The 20,887-nt window shown below is 48.3% G+C and overlaps 1 protein-coding gene across 1 annotated transcript; it reads left to right on the top strand.

Moving 5' to 3' along the window:
- Positions 1-10,042: 10,042 nt before the first annotated feature.
- Positions 10,043-15,199, top strand: FAM181B (family with sequence similarity 181 member B). Its single transcript, XM_054838624.1, has one exon. It carries the CDS (start codon positions 10,135-10,137, stop codon positions 11,212-11,214), a length of 1,080 nt encoding a protein of 359 aa, XP_054694599.1. The 5' UTR covers positions 10,043-10,134; the 3' UTR covers positions 11,215-15,199.
- The last annotated feature ends 5,688 nt before the right edge of the window (positions 15,200-20,887 follow it).

The following is a 20,887-nucleotide window of genomic DNA, read 5'->3' as shown; positions in this document are numbered from 1 at the left end:
CTGAGGAGGGGGGAAAAATCCTGGCATAGAATTTAAAATGTGCTCTAACCTTTTCTGCAAACTGAAAGCAAGAAAAATGCTCATAAAACTACTCTTTGTGCACAGAAAGAAGTCCGTTTTTATACTGTTGCTAAGTTCCTTATTGTTTTCTGGCTGTTTTTTGTGTTTCTGTGGCAGCCTTTTCTGTGGGCCTCTTTCAGTGACTTAGCTATATTGGCCTGCAGATAATTAGATCAGTGCTATCATTTTCACTGTCCTTTTTCCTCTGGGGCTATTTGCATGATAATGGCAGTTTGTGCGACTCTCTCCCTCGGTCTCTCTCTCTCTTTTAACAAGACACCATTTCTAAACATGAAATAATTCAGGGAACAATCTGCGAGTGGCTCTGTTAAGAAAAGACTGAAAACATCTGGTTAAGAAAACATTTCTGGTAACCAAAAATCCAACATTTTTGTTAGCTATAGCTTTCAAACAAGAGAGTCTTTTTTTTTTTTTCAGTATTTTTAGTCTATATGTGTTTGCTGCATGCAAAGCTCCTAAGCACAGCATGCGCCCACTCTGGGTATATATGTGTATATAATAATTTATTATGTGTTTAGATAATTTATAGGCAAGTAAGATATTAGGATTTAAACTCTTAGTGAATCCTATGAACATTTAAAAGGTTGCTGTGTCCCACAGACTGGTTTTGAACCCCTCTTGCTGTGAACCAAGTCTTCCGTTCAGCGAGATATCCCCAAGTCTAAGCATGGGAGTAAACCCACTGAAATCCAGAGGTTGACTTGGGTGCCTGACATGGGTGTTGTGCTGATTAAGGGTCTGGGGCTTTCCACGTAAGAACCTATCGCGGCCCAGGGTGGGCCAAAGAAGCGCTTTGTGCAGGAGCAGGGACTCCTGCTGCTCCCAAGTCCTGCAGACTGGTGGCCATCTCCTCGGCCTGCAGGCCGGTGGCCACCTCAGCCGGCAGACTGCGCTGCACCACTAAGAAGGTTATTTTTGCTGTAAGAAAGGGGTCTTGGGCCCAATTCCTGCTCCTGATGGGATTAAACTCCCTGCAGACATCCCTCAGCAGGGGAGAAAATAAATGGCGAAAAAAAAATAACGGGAGTTAATAAAATTGGTGCTGGTATCAGGAGATCATGGAATTCATTTGAGATTTGGATCTCCCCACGGCAGCTCAGCAAGGGGCATCAGCTGTACGACACCCGATGGTTTTTGACATCTGTCAGATCTTCATGTCACCCTGCAAAAACATATTCCTGGTCCAGCTCCAGGTCTCAGAAGTCAGCGCTGCAGAGGACGGGTGGTGAGGTTGGGAATAGAAAATCATATTTCCCTGTTTAGTTAAGCTTATTAAAACCTGTTTGAACCTCTGTAATGGGCAATTTTCAATAGGCAAAACTGGTCACAGTTTTGATAGCATTTTCAATAAAAAATAAAGCAATTAAAAATTCCACAGTTGTCCTTTTCTATAGAAAAAGATATATTCTTGGAAAAAAATAGGGTTTAACCTTTTAAATACTGGGACACAGTACTGACCAACATTTTTAAAGACAAAAAAAAAATTCCTTTATGTAAATACCCACAAGGATTGAGCTCTGTTGTGGCAGCCATGGGGTCACACAAGTCCCACCTGAGCCCCAGCTGTCTCCCTGGTGTGGATGCAGATGAGATGGTGCCAGAGCAGCTTCCACAGGCAGAGGCCACCTTGTTTCCAGTGTCATCACATTACACATCCATCAGCTGAGCTGCACCAGGTTTGTTTAAGAGACATAAAAGAATAAGAAGAGTTATGACAGCACTGCCATGGTCACAGGTACCTGAGGTCACCTCCAAGTCAGAGACTCTTCAGTATGGTTGAAGCATCATTTAAGAGCTACCCCGAGTGGGAGAGAGGGCTGAGCCCCGGCCATGGGAGAGCTGGAAGGACAAGCAGAGTTGAGCTCATAGCTACACGGAGGGAAGATGCCACACGTCATAGGAAGATTTTGGCATGGGGATTCCTGGCTTAAGAAAATTGGTTATTCCCAAATGGAGCGCAGAGATAGGGACTCACTTACCAGAGTCATGGGAGTTGCTGACGCTCAACAATTCTGAAAATTAGGCCCATTAATTGGGGTTATTCATCACTCAAAGAAAGCGGAAATGGCTTCACTGGGAGTTGGACCAGGCCCTTACTTCAGAGCACAAATAATGGATGAGAAGACTTCTTTCTGAAACTGGTGCCCAGCTGTGTATGACCATGGACCACACACCAAAGAGCACCCAGCCCTCCTATGCTCTCCCCCGTGTTGTGGATGGCGCATGTCCGGACCTCTGAGAAACACCTCACTGCCTTTGGTTTCAGCGACCATTTTGAGATACATCAAGACTATTCTGCAGCATTTGCTAAATCCTCACTGCTTGCATCAGGTAAGATTTGAGGAGCTCCTGTTCTCCCCAAAGCCATGCAGCACCTCCCAGCAAAGCCTGTCAGGAACCATGCGATCAAATAAACTGGCTCCTGCCAAGCAAGCAGAGATTAGTGGAAGGACAGTGTGCAGCAAACAAGACAGTGCTTGACATTAGTTGCTATTTGTTCGCATTTCACATTTTATTTCCACCCAGCAAAGGCCTTCCAAGCAGCACCCTGAAAGACTAGTGAAAACAGAGGAGTAAGTTTGGTCTCAAAACCCACACATTTACCTGCAGAAATGTCTCTGAGTGAAGATAAAACCCTGCAAATTTCAAGGAATACGCAAGGACTGAGGAAAACAAATAATATGAAAAAAATATTTCTCAATAATATGAAAAGTAATTTCCTTTCTTACTCTTTTCGAGTATATGTAAATGTTTCCTCAATGCATATTTCTACTAGTAGCCAAGTGCTGGACTATGAGCAGAACTTAATGAAATGAAATTACAATGTCAACCCCCAAAACTCCTTCCTGAAGAGGCAAGTGGTGGTTTTTGCACAGCTCTTGCAGTGGTGACAGAGAGCCACCAGCAATACAGCCAAGCGCTGTGTTCAAGAAAGCAGCCCACAAAACTTATCGAATGCACTATTTTTGTATCAGATAAGTTCATGTTTTCACAACTTTGTGGGATTTTGATCTATGTCAGGTCATTTTTAATTAAGCCATAAAAAATTATGCAAAATGTAGGTGGAAGAGTGATATATTACAGCTAATACTCTTCCTGAACACTTCTGTTTTCCGAGAGTATGAAAAAATATTTAACCCACTGAAGGCAACTTCAGTGAAGAGCTGAAAGCCTGCTGCCATCGCCTTTAAAATTATATAGAAGATTTGAACAAAAGTCACAATAGTAAGAAAAAGATGAGTGTTTCTCCAACTGGGAAGTTTATATAATGAAAAACCAGCTACAATCTGAAACAGTGAAAGCAACACAAAATTTTTTAAGCTGATGCTGAGGTTTGTTTTCAGATGAGCTACCCCAGGAATTAGATTTGGACATGGTCCCTTCCCCATCGCATGCTTCTTCTGATCTTGTCCTTAAGCTTCCAGTCTACCTTCCCATAGATAGATTTCCTTCACAATATATCACATACAAAGTGCATAACACAGCTGTGGAACAGTATCTGTGACTCTTCAGATGAAGGAGAGTGAGATGGCTATGATGGAAGAGCAACCTCAGTTTTACACTGGAGTAACCCCACTGAAATAAGGAATTCCACTCTTCTAAAACCAAGTGTTGGGTCAGGCTCAGATGAACGATGGTCTTCCCTATTCATCCAGAAGATTAAATATAGTCCCACCCATGTGTAGTCCATGTTTCAGCTGAGTGCTGCTCTCCTCACATGGGCAAAACAACCATTGCCTTATGGGCAACACGATCCCAGAACAGGACGCTGCAGAACTGGGCTGCATAAATCCCCAAGATTTCAGAAAATACCAGTAAACGGGAAATAAAGCCTCTCCTTGATGAATTTATGAACTCAGTTCCAGTGGAAACTTTGGATATACAAAGTTAATTGGATGAGGACTTGAAGTGACCCACTATTTCTTTTCCCATTCTAAACCATACATGTTTTTTTCCCCTTGCTTGCTTAAAATAAGCATATAAAAAAATCTCAGGTTAAATGTTTAAACTCCACCTCAGACTCTTGTGTCTACCTCAACAATACTTTGCTGAAACCCAGAAATCTCCAGTGGCATCTCAGAGCTCAGCCCGGCCAAGGACAAGGAGAGCCTTTACAGGATCTCCTGATGGACTGATGATCCCCTAAACACAGACAACACAGCTTTGTGCTTTATCCTTGTCCAGCTCTTTCTAATGTGATGCAACGCTTACAAACACACGTCACCCACTCACTGGTGCCAGCAGAACCACCAAAACCTGCTTTGTCCTTTCTTCTGGGGGAAATATATCTGAGGAGAACACGATACACACACCGAGATTGAAAGAGGGGAAGGAAAACTGAGACAACGGCATCCAGAAGCTGCAAGAGGAAAACAGGGCTTCGTTTGCGGGGTGCCAAGTCTGCAGTCTTGTGTCTGCTAGTAATTTCATCCCAATAAAACAGCATCTCTAAGAAGCCAGGACTGTAAAGGAAGGAACCATGTATATGCACGTGTATGTATGTGCGTCATTTGAAGGGGTCTGTAGGGATTTAAGGCAGGAGAGGACCGGATCTACATCAGCCACACAATCTTATATCTGCATACATATACTAAATTTAAGTGGCTTAAATTTGGCTTAAGTGGAATATGCTTTTCATCCATCCTGATTTTACTGAATATTTTACTTTCGATTTTTCTTTCTTTATTAGTGGGGAAGCAAACCGGCATGTTTTAAAATTTCTCCCACTGTTGCGAGTATAAACTTCCTGAAGATTTTAGCCTGTTTGCAAGAGATTCAGTAAAATGAAGATTTTTTTTTTTTTTTTTTAGGTCAACATTTTCTTCTGGCAGACTGAGCCTGAAGTGCACTTTATTTCCCTTTAATTTAACAGCTCCAGCAGCTTTTCCAGTTAAATCGACTGTTCATTATTGAGCCCATTTATGAAGGGCTGTGCAGTGCAGTTTAATGAATCCCTGGCACAAAGCTCCCTTTCAGCGTAGGGAAAGAATAGCAGCCTATTTAGGTCCTGTAGGGCTGTATGTCAAAGGCTGCCTATAATACTTGTCAGGGAAGGGCAGAAATTCCCACTAAGAATGTGCAAGAAATCAACTTTCACAACCAACTCGCCGATTAAGACACGATCAGGAAATGAGACCGTAGGTTGCAAGCGGTGACACCTGTTTGGGCAGCCAGATTTTCCCATAACTCGATAACCATATGGGCCATACAACCGGCCAGGGGGAAAAAAAAGTCCTCCCTCCCCTGTCGTAGAGATTTTCTTACTTTCACGCTGCCCTCCCAATGCTGCGGTGAAAGGAAAATGGATGTTGTGAATTGTGAGAGCTGGACTCGGTGCTGGATTTGGTTTGCCTTCCCCAAGGGAAGGTTTTGCTAGTGATCATAGAATCATGGAGTGATTTGGGTTGGAAGGGACCTTTAAAGGTCATCTAGTCCAAACCCCTGCAATGAGCAGGGACATCTTCAACTAGATCAGGTTGCTCAGAGCCCCGTCCAACCTGACCTTGAATGTTTCCAGGGATGGGGCATCTACCTCCTCTTTGGGCAACCTGTTCCAGCATCTCCCTACCCTCATTGTAACAAATTTCTTCCTTATATCTAGTCTGAATCCACCCTCTTTTAGTGATGGGGCACAGCATGAGATATTTCCTTTGGGCTGGATCTCACTACCGGTCCCTGCATTGCAGAGGATTCACCCAGGTGTTGGACACTGAGATAGGTGGTCCCATGGGCATCAGGAAGGTGGATTCAGCTTCTGCAACTGCCTCCAGTGAGGAGCCACTCCACAAAAGTGCTGGCACTGTAACGCGGTCCTCAGCTGCGCAAGGCTTTCTTGTTTGTGCAAGACGGTCTCTCCTTTCTGGCCCGCTTGGTCCGTAAGGATAACAAATCAACCTTCTTGTGAAGGGCTTGATCGTGTAGCTACAAGCTCAATTTGTGGCTGGCGCAAAGCATTCGTGAGTGCGTGGTGTCCCTGCTGCCTTCGATGCGCAGGGTGACTGTGCTGCGGTTCCCTCTAAAAAAGCCAAACTTGACACCAAGGGCATCGTTCTGGAGAGCCTTGGTTTAATCCCCAGAGCTGGCTGAGATGCTGCTGCCTGTAATGAGCAAGAAAATAACCAAAACCAGACACATTTCCTACACAAAAGCAGGCAAGAAACTAGCAGTAGAGCCCCAGGAGCCAGAGGTGGATCGCTGGTGGGGCGTGAGAGCTGCCCTGCGCGGACCGAGCATCATCATCCTGAAAGAGCAGAGGCAGAAGACAAGTGTTGGCTTATAGAGCCGCTGGGAAAGAGAGACGTTTTGCAGGAATAACCAAACCACTATTTCCTTGGAAAAATTAAGTTTCTTTGGAAGTTGTTGACATCATGTGGCTTAGCAAATTTCCCTCCGGGCATTGCCCAACTTGGGGTAATCAGCTCTGCTTGAGAGAACACGGAGAATAAGCATGTTTAATGCAATTATGAAGGCTTTCTAAACCTCCAGACCTGGTAGAGAATATGTAAATTTGGCTGCTTAGCACAACTGAATGCAACTTTCCTTTGCATGCCTGACAATTGTTTTAATACTCTCCAATTTTTAGGAGGTAATAAAGTCTCCCGCTAAACCATAGCTGAGCTCTCAAAGCTGTTTAATTGAATGAATTCAGCCTTACAGAAGAGAAGCTAGGGCTTTCAGCTTTTTTATTCTGTAAGCCACCGGATATTTAGCCACTCTGCATATAATACCACCCAGACTCATTAACAACCCCTCTTTGCCGCTCTAACGCTGAAGCAGATACTAACTTGAGGACAACTTAGACGCTGCTATATTACAGAGTCATTTCATGTTGCTCGGATAAGAAATGGTCCCAAACTGGCTGCACGTCCAGTGACAGATAGTGAGTCCCAATTTCTAGACCCATGTGCAGTTTGAAGTTGCCTCAAAGTAGATGCAAGATTATCTAGTGGAGCACACAGGGGGTATATATGTGGTGTTCTTTATATTTCCCCATCAACAGGGAGCTTGGAGCAGGCTGCAAAGCTTGACAGGGCTGGACAGGACCTCAGGGTAAAAGCTCGGGTAGCTAATCCATGTCAGTTGTACTTCAGCTAAGTAGTTTAAATCCATCTCCTAAGTATACATACCCACTCTGATATGGAGTGATATATGGATTTCCCATAGCCCTCTGCCTAACAGTATTTTTTGCTTCAGTTGCACAGTTGCACTTAGAGCAACTCATAGAATGACAGAATGGTTTGGGTTGGAAGGGACCTCAAAGATCACCTAATTCCAACCCCCCCTGCCATGGGCAGGGACATCCACAACTTCTCTGGGCAGCCTGTTCCAGTGCCTCACCACTCCAACAGAAAAGAATTTCTTCCTAACATCTAATCTAAATCGACCCTCCTTCAGCTTAAACCCATTACCCCTTGTCCTATCGCTCCATGCCCTTGTAAACAAACAGTCCCTCACCATCTTTCCTGTAGGCCCCTTCAGGTACTGGAAGGCTGCTATCAGGTCTCCCTGGAGCCTTCTCTTCTCCAGGCTGAACAACCCCAACTCTCTCAGCCTGTCCTCATAGCAGAGGTGCTCCAGCCCTCTGATCATCTTCGTGGCCTCCTCTGGACTCTCTCCAACAGCTCCACGTCTCTCTTGTACTGGGGCCCCCAGAGCTCGACACAGTACTCCAGGTGGGGTCTCACAAGAGTGGAGTAGAGCGGCAGGATCCCCTCCCTCGACCTGCTGGTCACGCTGCTTTTGATGCAGCCCAGGACACGGTTGGCTTTCTGGGCTTCAAGCGCACATTGCCAGCTCATGTTGAGCTTCTCGTCCACCAACACCTCCAAGTCCTTCTCCTCAGGGCTGCTCTCAATCCATTCCTCGCCCAGCCTGTAGTTGTGCTTGGGATTGCCCCAACCCACGTGCAGGACCTTGCACTTGGCCTTGTTGAACTTCATAAGGATTGCATGGGCCCACATCTCCAGCCTGTCAAGATCCCTCTGGATGGCATCCCTTCCCTCCAGCGTGTCGACTGCACCACACAGCTTGGTGTCGTCAGCAAACTTGCTGAGGGTGCACTCGATCCCACTGTCCACGTCACCAAATATGAGACTCCCCAAATAAGACTCCAGGAGGCTCCAGCAGAGCAGGTTTTGCAAGGAGACCCAGTCCAGATGTGCCAGCACCAGAGCCAAGGCTGCGCCTGGGCCCACAAGGCTCTGCCTGCTGTTGGGACTCTGCTGAGACTTGCTGAGATGCAAGTGAGAGACCAAGAAAATCAGCATTTTTGGTTTGTAGAGGATTTTGAGCCTTTTTTTCCTCTCGTGAAATGTGTGCTTTCTCCTCTTTTCTCCTTGAAATACTTGCTTTGCATTCAACAAGTGTTTGAAACCACAGTGAAGTAAATTTGGCTGATTTTTTCTTTTTTTTACCACTAATAGTCTTAGGAGCCTGTTTCTCTTCTCTTCTGCAGAGTTTCGCTTTCTGTTTTTTCCTTCCAACATAAAAATCCTGCATTTCTAATGAACCGATGCAGACCAAGAAAACTGACTTTATTTCAAGCAAAATCAGATATGTGTCTTTAGTCATATTTGGACATATACAATCTCTGAAAATAAATCTGGAGCTCAAAGGGTTGAGGTTGTTCTGCATCAATGTAAAAGTTTTCTAAAGGAAGATCAACCAAATACTTCTCCCTCCCCACCTGAAAAGTCAAGATAGTTCCTTCAGGAGCTGTTACCGGTACTTTCTTTAGCCGCTTCACTAACTTTCTGCCTTCCGTTTGGAAGATTTATACTGCTGCTTCACTAAACCTGTGCAAGTAAAAATCTTGAGTTTTAACTGAATGCAATCAAGTCATTTAAAATCTCTAGTGGATCACAGCGCTGGATTTTCTCAGGACTTGACCTGATTAGGAAAATACAACATGCTGGGTAGTGTGCATAGCAATGAGCTTGGAAAAAAAAAAAACCCAACAACCTTTTGCAAATTAATTTAGGCTTGTGCATCCTGGTGGGTGTCAGAGCAAAAGCGTGTCTCCATACCCTTCTGCCTAGAGCCGTGCAGGGGATCCAGCACCACCGGGTCAGATCTCGGGCAGAGGACCACGCTTTGTGCCAGCTGAGCAGCTGCAGGACTGGGGGGACAGCGCTGGGGGTGGCTGCACACTAGTGATGGGGATCACACTGATGCTGTGTACCTGGTCCAGAGCGGGTGTGTGCATCTGCTTGGGGGATGTCTGTGTATCTGGCCCCGGGGTGTGTGTTCCTGTCCTGGGGTGTGTGTGTACCTGTCCCGGGGTGTGCGTTCCTGTCCTGGAGTGTGTGTACCTGTCCTGGGGTGTGTGTGTACCTGTCCCGGGGGCTGTGTACCTGTCCTGGTGTGTGTGTACCTGTCCCGGGGGCCGTGTACCTGCCCTGTGGTTTGTGTGTGCCTGTCCTGGGGGGGGTGTGTGTGCCTGTCCTGGGGCCTGTGTACCTGTCCCGGGGTCTGTGTGTGTGTGTCTGTCCCGGGGTGTGTGTGTACCTGTCCTGGGGTGTGTGTCTACCTGCCCCGTGGTTTGTGTGTGCCTGTCCCAGGGGCTGTGTGTACCTGTCCCCGGGTGTGTGTGTACCTGTCCCGGGATCTGTGTGTGTGTGTCTGTCCTGGGGTCTGTGTGTGTACCTGTCCCGTGGTGTGTGTGTAGCTGTCGTGGGGGCTGTGCGCGTGCCTGTCCCAAGGTGTGTTTGTGTACCTGTCCCAGGGGCTGTGTGTACCTGTCCCAGGGTGTGTGTGTACCTGTCCCGGGGTCTGTGTGTGTGTGTCTGTCCCGGGGGCTGTGTGTGTACCTGTCCCGGGGGTGATGCTCGTCCCTCCCCTCCGCCGCTGCCCATGTCCCCAGCCGGGGGGAGGTGGGTGCAGCCGGCCCGGCCCGGCCCCCGGGCGCCCGGCAGGGAGGCGGGGAGGGCCGGGGCCAGCCCCGCTCCTGAGCCCTCCTCCTCCCCCGCCCGCCGCCTTTTCCCCGCCGTCGCCGCGGCCGCCCGCCCCGCGCAGCCCTGCGGAGCTCGGGGCGGCGGCGCCCCGCCGCCGGCCATGGCCGTGCCAGCCGCGCTGCTCAGCCCCCACCACCTCCTCTCCTTCTGCTTCCCCGCCGCCGGCGGCCTCCTGGGCTATGCCGACCTGGAGAAGGGCTACGAGGGCGGCGGCGACGCGGGGGACTTTAAAGAAGCCACCAGGGACCTGCTGAGCTTCATCGACTCGGCCTCCAGCAACATCAAGCTGGCGCTGGACAAGCCGGTGAAGTCCAAGCGGAAGGTGAACCATAGGAAGTACCTGCAGAAGCAGATCAAGCGCTGCACCGGCATCATCGCCGCCGCCCCGCCGCCGCCGCCCGCTCCGCCGCCGCCCGCCGCCGCCCCGCCCGCCGCCTGCCCCGCCAAGCCCCCGCCGCGCCGGGAGGCCTCGCAGGCGGCCAGCAGCCTCCAGAGCAAGAGCCTGGCGGCCCTCTTCGGCTCCCTGCAGCAGGGCCGGGGGGCGGCGGGCGGCGGCTGCGGCGAGGCGGCGGGCGGCGGCGGGGCGGCGGGCGGCGGCAGCGGGGCGGCGGGCGGCCCGCGGAAGGTGCCGCTGCGGGACCGCAACCTGCCGCCCTCCTTCTTCACGGAGCCGGCGCTGCCCGCCGCCGCCCGCGGGCCGCCGCCGGGCGCTAAGGAGCTGGAGAAAGGCGGCGGCGGAGGCGGTGCGGAGGCGACCGAGTTCTTCGAGCTGCTGGGCCCCGAGTACGGCGCGCTGCTGCCCGAGCACGCCGCCCCACCGGACGCCTTCCCCGGCGGCACCGCCGCCCGCCTGCCCGCCGAGCTGGGCCTGGAGCACGGCCTCTACGAAGCGCCGCTGCCGCTGCCCGCCGCCCACCACCCGCTGCTGGGCGGGCTGCTCTACCCCGAGCCGCCCTGGAGCCCGGCCGGGCCCTGCAGCCCGCCCAAGAAGGCGCCGTCCGAAGCGCTGCGCCCGCTCTACCCGGGCGGCGGGGAGCCGGCCCCCGGCGGCAGCGAGGAGCCCGGCGGGCACCTGTCGGCGGGGTTCGCCCCCTTCTTCCCCGAGTGCCCGCTGCCCCCGCCGCAGGTGCCCTACGACTACAGCGCCGGCTACCACCGCGCCGCCTACTCCGGCCTGTAGGGCAGCGCCGCAGGGCCCGGCCCCCCCGACCCCCGCCCGCCCCGCCCGGGACGGTGAAATGGGGGGGGGGAGGATGGGGGGAGCCCACCCGCGGGCGCGGGGCTGGGACCTGACGGACGCTCGGGCGAGAGCGGGGACCTCCCGCCGCTCACGCGTGGGGCTGGGGGCTCCGCTGGCCCCGCCGCGTGTGTGCGTGTGCGTGTGTGTGTGTATATCCCCACCCGCAACCACGGCCACGGCTCCTGCGGGACTCAACCTCCTGCTCTGCAAGTCGCCTTCTCCTGCGGTTTGGGAGACGCTGCAAATAAAATGTGAAATCCTGGGTTCCTTCAGGTGTTTTTCTAGCGGCCGGTGACTCCCTTCCCTTCGCCTTCCTTAGGGTCAGGTTTTGTCTTGCTGTAGGCAGACGCGGCTTGGTGTTACCTGTCTTACGTGCCCTTGCAACGGGGGCTGCTCTTCTTGAAGGCAGCCGTGACCATTTGTAAATGATTTCAGTCTAAAAGTAAAACTCGGTCAACTCTTGCGGTATATTTAAAGTTTTTCCCTGGCTCGCCTGCATCGCAAGTGCTGGCGGATGTTCAGCTGAGGACACAAAGGCAAGGAAAAAAAAAAAAAGGCAAAATTAAAAATGCTGCTACCAAAACTTAGTGTCCTGAAATTTAACAATGTCTTGCAGGATCTTGCAAACAGCAATTTACAGCGATACGTAAGTTAATTGATGGCGTAAGTTCGGGACAAAAATGTACTGTAGCCTCTGTGGCGATGTGATTCCTACAGACCGTTGGAGTTCTTCCAGGAATGTGTCAAGGCTCGGAAAGCAATGCGGCTCGGTCTCATTGTGTACAGGAGATTATTTGATAATCATTTAAGTTATGTAAAAGAGTCTATGATAGGTCCTATAAAAATAAAGCTACACAATAGATCTAAGATCTGTGGTTGTTACTGCCGTTGAACTGCGGCGTTCAAGGGGTTTTCACCACACCTCCATCCTCTGTAATGGTTTCTTGGCAGGAGTTAAGACGGGCAGTGGTTTTTTGTCTTTCCTAAATCTTTTGAAATGACGTATTTTATTCACAGCGACCTGTGCTTGTTTTGCCTTCGTTTGTACCGGCTGTTTCTTTAACTGACTAGAAAGAAGGGAACAATAATACACTACAAAGCCAAGGGATGAAAATTGTTACAGTTATGAAAACAGATCAAAATACTTGGAGGTTTCCTATTGAGATGCAAGTCTTACAAGGCAATCCCGCAGTCTGGCTCCCCGCCAGTCCCAAGTGGATTGTTTGTTTTTGAAACGGGACCCACATACGGATCAGCCTGAGGTTTTACCCTCCGTGGTGGCAAAGCCTGGTGCCTTCTATGTTTTAAAAGATAATGTGAAAGGGGAAACAGGTTTTTTCATTCATCAACCCAGATTTAACTTTTTGGAGACTTAGGGTCAAGATGTTGGGAAGTATGGAGAGGTGAAGGAAGAGTTTTTGGAAATAAACTGTGAGAGAATTTGTTTTGGAAATTGGCTTAATTTTATTTTTAAACAGCAAGACCTGTATCCTCTGCTGCCTCTTTCCTCCCCAAAAGCTATCCAAGGTCTTCACAAGCTGTATGGAAAGCAACCACCATGGATGAACGGCCACAGCATTTCAGTGTCTAAGGAAACACACTTTTCGAGCATAATTTTGTGGTAGTTTATTTAACTAAGCTCACGAGAGCGTGTATGAGGAACAACGGGCAGCCGGTCCAGCCAAGGTAGCTACAAATTAGGTTATTCCTGCCCCGCTGCTGGTTTTGATGACGGGACAATGTCCTACTCTGTGAGCTCACTCCTGCCTTCTTCACTTTGGCAAACCTCCCAGTGAAGGGAGCGCGAGTTTGCATCCGCAAGCAGTGCGCTGCCAGGTCCGAGCCGCGCTTGCGTAAAAATACATTTTAGGTTATCTAGACAAGACCAGCTGGGGGGTTATTTCGGTTGGAGAGGTGGTGTGGTTGTTTTATGTTTGTTTTTTTTTTTTTTTGTTTAGCGACTGCTTTGAGCCTGTGTATTTGTAGCACATATTGGCAGCTGCTCAGAGTATTGCAGCTTGATGGTGCTGCATGAACATACATCTTATTGCCCGGCTTTCTCACGTGGGCCGTGTGCCCGAGATCTGTGCTGTCAGCAGGCCGAGCAACTGAAGGGGAAGCTGATAATGCAATGGTCTCTGCTAAGGAAAGAAAACACATTTTTTGACTTAGGATTTCACTGAGCAATTAATTTATTTCACAAGCTCAATATGCTAATGTGTATTAACCAGGGATCTAATCCTGAAGACCTTATAGCCTATCCTGTCAGCTCACAGACTTCAGTGAGATTTTGCTCAAAAAAAAAGTCTAAAATAGGTCCTCAGGAATGAACTCTGGGAATTGCTACGTAGACATTGCAAACCTGACTGGTTTGGTTGCCCACAGGCCTCACCTTTTTATTCCAAGTAGCCGTGAAGTGCCACAAATCTAACGTGCCGGTGGTTTTCACTCCTTGGGTGCTCTGCTCCCTTGTGTATGGTGACCTGTGGTGCTCAGAAGCAGAGCATCATCAGCCTTCTTGGGTTAGATCTTGTCTGAAACCAGTGGGAGAAGTGGTTCCGTGGGTGTCAGCAGAGCTGGACTGGTATAAAACTGTTGTGGCAGCCCGCTCCAGATCCTGCCAGGTTGGGAGGGTTCTTCGTGGGCTTGCAAGAAGTCGGGGGCAGGCTCCAGGAGTCAGCCTGACTGAGCAGCAGCTGCAGATGTTGCTTCAGCTTAGCTTTTATTCTGCAATAGTTCCTTAAAGCGGGACTTTCAGTTTATAGGAGCTTACGCTGAAAAAAATAAAATAAAATTAATATCAGTATTCTTTGAAGTACTGCTGCATTTCTGCCAGAGGAGGTATTTGAGGAGTACCTGGTGTGGGAAGCCTGATAAGGCTGGGAAGGAGCTAACAATGGCTGGGTCCATCCCGGCTGCTTTTCCCACAGCAGAGGCCAGACAAAGGACTTCTGTGCGACTCCCGAGGAGTGCTGGAGCTCCTCTTCGTGCTGCCGAGGAGGCGAGGGCACGGTGACCAGACCAAGGATTGCCATCTAGCGGAGCTGCGTCTTTTATCTTCTTTGTGCTTGTGTGGGCTCTTTTTGTTGCGGTTGTTTCCCCCAGCTTGAATAGTGCAGGCACTGGAAATGTCACCTAAGAGTCTCACTCAGAAACACCCTTGGGAAATTGCCTTCTCCACTGAAACAGTGAAGAGCATCATCTTAAGCATCTGTAAGAATAAAACCTTTTGTAATTGACCAAGATATTTTGGTTTATCTGGTGCACTTTTACAAGGAGTCTGTCCCTAAGAACTACAGCTGATTGTTCTTCGCTTTGCTGGCTTAAAAGAAGCGTGTCCCTCTGAATGGAAGTGAGTTCTGCTTGGTTGGATTGAGGCCACGCTATCAAACTATTTCATTTTACAAAGTCTGCACTGAGTTCCTCAGATACACTAAATTCCATTTTGTTGCTGCTGTATTTTACACATATTATCTGGTTTTACTGGAGATTTTGGTGGAAAAGCATACACATCTTAATATTTTTTCATATGCAAAGATGATAAAGGGAAATAACAAGTCCCCTTCGTTCTCTTTTTAAGTGAGGGAATCTTACCTTTCCATAATGGTGATTTACTGATGAATAACGAAGGGTTCACCATGAATAGTTGTTACTGTGTCTCAATATTTTGTGATTTAAACTGCCTGGGTCTTTTCCAAAGTCACTTCAAGAAAGCAGAAAGATTCCTTTATTTTCTCAGATGGGCTTTTGAAACAGGCTGGCTAACTATTTAATGACCTGAGCTTGGGATTGCTCTGATACAGCCTGACCATCAATGATGAATCATCTTCGATGAGCTTACGTAGTTGTTCAAGCAATGTTAGTAAAAAAGATACAGAAGTTTATTGTAGACTCTGTTTTCTGCCTTTTTGAATAAACTGCTTTTGGCAACAGTGCAAAAACCAAAGATCATTTTGCAGTTATTGGCAACAGGAGGAAAAAGGTGGTGGAGTAACTCCGTAGTGATGTACAAGCAATTAAGGTGGAAATTTGAGGAGTGCAAGCGTACAAATGTGACTATGTGACATGGGAATTGAGACTACTTTTAGGGTAGCTTTATGTTAACTGAAGAGACTGCAGCCTGGCTTTTCTGCAATAAACTCACATCTCATTTTTAAGATTGGTAAAAGCTTAAAATCCAATGTTTTTTGTAACACATCCACATAAAAGATTTAAAACCAGAGTGTATTAAAGCGACCCCCTCTCCCAAAATCTGTGTGGGTAAAGATGGACAGAGGATTGCTGAAAGGTGACATTATGAAAGGTGAGGGGACAACTTCTATTTTCTGTGTAATATTTTTCAGTACCTCACTGTAATCTTGATTATCCTTGGTGACTCCCCTCCCTCACTGGCAAAGAACTATTTCACTAGACTGGAGATTTTTAGCCTTTTATGCTTTTTGGACTCCCCTCCATATCAAATGTAAACGTACTGTCGAAGCCTTATTTTTTGTGGTTATTTTGGTTGTAGTCCACAGACCCACAGTTGTCCAGACATCACAGACTCAACATCACTGCACTGCTGTTCATGCAAAATATTCTTAATTGCTTGAACTGGCCAGTGTAGAATCTGAAGAATGAGCATTTCTCAAATGATCCTTCATCTTGCCTTCTCTGAGACGAGGAAATCACATCTTATTTATGAAACCGCTGTGACCCTCACCAAGGCAGCTATAACTGCCCTGTGCTCCCTCCAGGTATTCCCCGACAGTCTTGGACATATAAACAACATACGGATTGATCCGTAGTAAGGGAGGCAGGAGAGGATTCAAGCTTTGCAGTAAGAGGTTCTGGTGCTCCTCTTAGCGCATGTTTTGTGTGTTAGGATGTCTGCTGTGGGGCATTTTAGACTGCCTCAGCCTTAGCAGCTACTTGTCATTCAGCCTGCGGGCTCTGCTGAATGAATTCTGGCAAATCCTGCTGTGCCAGATGAAAAGGTGACTGTCCCCGTTTGCTGCCCTGCCTCTTTGCCGTAGGTGCCATCCCTTAGCGGTGTGGACTGAAGGGAACTGTACCTGTGTCTCCGTTACTCCAGCCTGTGATCAGTGCCCAAGTCCATCTCCCAGGAAGGTTTGAAGTGAGCTGGGGAGTTGTACTGGTTAGCCTGGGACTGGCTGAAGTTCAGCTCAGCCAGTTCAGCCATAGCTCAGCAAATCCGTTTGCAGGCTGGGGGTGAGTTAAACTTGAGATACTGGGTGACAACTACATTATTTTACTAGCAGCTCTAAGGAAATACAGACTGCTTTCTGTTTCTTGAGTAGAAGCTGGCCATAATGGTTACTGATTTTTTTTGTTCAGTTTTATAAAAGACACAGGTCCACTGCTTAAACCTCTGTGTGTGCCTCCACAGTGGTGAAAACTCAGTGAATAATTTTTAATTTGATGTTGCCAAGATACTCTTCAAATGTGAAGAATCCTGCCTGACACAGGCTGCTGGACCAGGGATGGTGACACAGGAGACGCAGTGGCCCAGATTTTGTCTCTTCTCGTTTTCTTATTTGCAGACTGTGATACAAGATCTGCTACACTACAAGGTAAAGAATGAGTTTATAGGGAACTGATCCCCACGACCCGTTTCAATGACAGGTAGCAGACGTGGCCCTTTCTGCCGGCAGTCATCCAAACCTCAGCCCGTGCCGAGTGTACTCAGGTCCCTGCTGTGGGTTCAGGAACATCTGAAAATCTCAGCGATTTTTCCAAACCAATCTGCAGGAGTTACAGATTAAAATACCATTTATTGTTCTGACTGCTGACTGTATGAATACAGCCGGGGTGACTGTGAGTTGAGCTGGACTCTGACAGATCTCTTGTTTGAATAATACCAGCCAGTGTTACAATTCTGTGACCAAATCCCCTCCCAGTTCCAGCAGTCTTTTCCCTGTCAGTGGTTTGTCAGCTAGATCTGTTAGGTCTGGAGTAAACAGCCCTGTTGCTCTCAATATACAAAAAGGAGAGATCAGAGAGGTAAAATTGGGTATGAATTCTAAATAAGGGAAATTCCATCCTCTTACCACCGTTTTTCATCAGCGGGTAACTAATAAGGAATCATTTTTTGCATAGTAATGCTTCACAGTAGAACTGGGCTTTAAAGATTAGCTATAATTGCTTTGCGCACTCAAATAATTGAATATAAATCAATTACCACCATTTTAGGTATTTGAACAGCCAAGCTCGTTCTATGAAGAAAACCCTTTCTTTCCTGTTTAATAGCCAGACCTTTAGCTGCTTTGTTTATCCACATATCTGGGACAAATGATTCAAACTCAGTCATTAATTAGTGATTTTACCAAGATTTTCCTTTCAGAACTGAAAGGTCAGCACACCCTTGAAGTGCTAGAAAAAACAAATGTCTCCGATTTGCACATGAAATCAAGGCTTGTGAGAAAGAAGCCTCAGAAAATGTCTTAAAGGAGAGAGGTTTAATTCGGGATGGCTGCTTGTAAGAACATGCCTGGTGTGCTAAGCACAAATGTGATAACCAGATAGCCTGTATTTTATCCAAAAGTCTGTGATTAATATTTTTTTTATAGATTAGATGACCCTTCAGGCCTACAGCCAGCTGACAGAAACACCAGGCACAAGGGCTGAAGTAAAAGTTGGGCCAGAGGATCATGGCCCTGACCTCAATATAATTTATTTTTATTGTATTGCTCAGAGACCCTTTGGTTGGTAGAGCCACATGCTGGCTCCCGGATGTTGGGGATGAGCCAGGGCTGCGGCCTGCGGCAGAGTGCTCTGGGCAACACGCTGGCTTGGCTGAGACATGGGCCCTGCCCATCTGCTTTACTATGGGACATGCTACCTGACTAATCCAGACCAGCTAGGATTATAAATAAGATGCGATTTTGTTAAACAAGGGAAGACATGAGCAACTAAGCAAAGAGGAGTGAAAGGTTTTGTTCTGGTAGAGGTAATTCAGGTATCAGTCAATTGTGATGCTTAGCATCATGTTAGGATGCCATGGTGATCATTTATGCACTTGAAATAGGTATTAATACTCATATAATCATAGAATGGTTTGGGTTACAAGGGATGTTAAAGACCATCTAGTTGCAACCCCCCCTGCCATGGGCAGGGACACCCTCCACTAGACCAGATTGCCCAAAGCCCCATCCAACCTGGCCTTCAACACTTCCAGGGATGGGGCCTCCACAGCTTCTCTGGGCAATCTGTGCCAGTGCCTCACCACCCTCACAGGGAAGAATTTCTTCCTAATATCTAATCTAAATAGACCCTCCTTCAGCCTAAACCCATTACCCCTTGTCCTATCATTACGTGCCTTTGTAAACAGTGCCTCCCCGGCTTTTCTTGTAGACCTCTTCAGGTACTGGAAGGCTGCTCTAAGGTCTCCCCAGAGCCTTCTCTTCTCGAGGCTGAACAACCCCAACTTTCTCAGCCTGTCCTCATAGGAAAGGTGCTCCAGCCCCCTGATCATCTTCGTGGCCTCCTTGGGACTCACTCCAACAGCTCCATGTCTCTCCTGTACTGGGGCCCCCAGAGCTGGACGCAGTACTCCAGGTGGGGTCTCACAAGAGCAGATCAGAGGGGCAGAATCCCCTCCCTCGACCTGCTGGTCATGCTGCTTTTGATGCAGCCCAGGACACAGTTGGCTTTCTGGGCTGCAAGCGCACACTGCCGGCTCATGTTGAGCTTCTCATCCACCAACACCCCCAAGTCCTTCTCCTCAGGGCTGCTCTCAATCCATTCCTCGCCCAGCCTATAGTTGTGCTTGGGATTGCCCTGACCCATGTACGGGACCTTGTACTTGGCCTTGTTGAACTTCATAAGGATTGCACGGGCCCACATCTCCAGCCTGTCAAGGTCCCTCTGGATGGCATCCCTTCCCTCCAGCGTGTCGACCACACCACACAGTTTGGCGTCGTCGTCAAATTTGCTGAGGGTGCACTCGATCCCATTCTCCATGTCGCCGACAAAGATGTTAAACAGCGCCGGTCCCAGTACTGAGCCCTGAGGAGCACCACTCGTCACTGGTCTCCACATGGACATGAAGCTGCTGACTTCAACTCTTTGAGTGCAACCATCCAGCCAATTGTTCATCCACCGCGTGGTCCATCTGTCAAATCCATGCCTCTCCAATTTAGAGACAAGGATGTTGTGCGGGACAGTGTGAAATGCTTTGTGCAAGTCCAGGTAGATGACGTCCATTGTTTCGCCCTTATCCACCAATGCTGTAACCCTGTTGTAGGTGGGCCCCAAGTTTGTCAGGCACCATTTGCCCTTAGTGAAGCCATGTTGGCTGTCACCAATCACCTCCTTATTTTCCATGTGCCTGAGCATAGTTTCCAGGAGGATCTTCTCCATGATCTTGCCTGGCATAGAGGTGAGACTGACTGGCCTGTAGCTCCCTGGGTCTTCCTTCTTTCCCTTTTTAAAAATGGGGGTTATGTTTCCCCTTTTCCAGTCAATGGGAACTTCACCGGATTGCCACGACTTCTTAAATATGATGGAGAATGGCTTAGCCATTTCATCCACCAGTTCCCTCAGGACCTGTGGATGCATCTCATCAGGTCCCATGGATTTGTGCACCTTCAGGTTCCTTAGATACTCTTTTATCTGATCTTCTTGTACAGTAGTTGGTTCTTCATTCTCCCAGTCCCTGCCGTTGCCTTCTGCGACTTGGGTGGTGTGGCTAGAGCACTTGCTAATGGTAATAATATTGCCACATTATTACCTGTATTGATATCTTTTCTTGTATTTATGCTATTATCATCACTAGTTTCAAATCACCTCATTGTTCAAAGGAGGAGAAAAAGAACAACTTAGGAGTAGAGGACTTGTTCTGCTGCTGAGAGAAAAAGTGGGAGCAAACAGAGAAATCCAAAATGATCTGCTACAAATATCCTTGCTTTCAATTAGAAAACAAAACACAAACAGACAGCAGCTCAAAGTCCTACAATATTCAAGTTGTAGTTTTCCTACACCATTTTAATCTCTTTTAGTAGTTAATGTGTCTTGTAGGGCAGCCACCCAGCAATTTCTGATTTCAGTAAGGAGTCCTTTTTACAGGAGATTTTTCTTGTACAGCATTGGACAAGAAAAAAATATTCCTTGTCACTGCTTAAGTCCTTGATAAAACGTGAAGTACCACTAACTGGAACTTTTCAGCTAGGGAAAAGCTAGGAATAGAGGTCCTCTACAGCCCTCAAGTGGTTCATTTTGCATCCTACACGTTGGGAACACAACGCCCCAGACTTGGAAGGAGGCTCCCAGGGCGGGCATAGTCTTCCCTCCCAGAAAAAGCACCTACAGAACTTGCTGTGCTCTCGCCAGCTTTCCCATCCTTTCCAGGTTCAGAGCTGCAGAGAAGATGCACTGTGTTTCAGCAGCTTCAGCTCGTCAGCCTACATTTTCAGCTATGGGGCAAGCAAAAGCCCAAGCTCAGGACAGTTTCCCCTGCAGCCTTCTGTCTCCAAGAAAGTCAGCAGGAAAGGCTTCAGCCCTTGGCCTCTGAAGCCAAGGGGAAGACAGCTTTCCCTGCAGTGGGCTTGGAAGGCGTCCTTGTCCTCAAGGGAGGAAAAAGAGACTGAGAAAGTGGTGGTCTTTCTCCTGGAGG

Source organism: Grus americana, chromosome 1 (genome assembly GCF_028858705.1).
Source record: "Grus americana isolate bGruAme1 chromosome 1, bGruAme1.mat, whole genome shotgun sequence".
NCBI lineage: Eukaryota > Metazoa > Chordata > Aves > Gruiformes > Gruidae > Grus > Grus americana.
The sequence above is the reverse complement of the archived record's forward strand: the minus strand, read 5'-3'. Positions and strand labels throughout refer to the sequence as shown.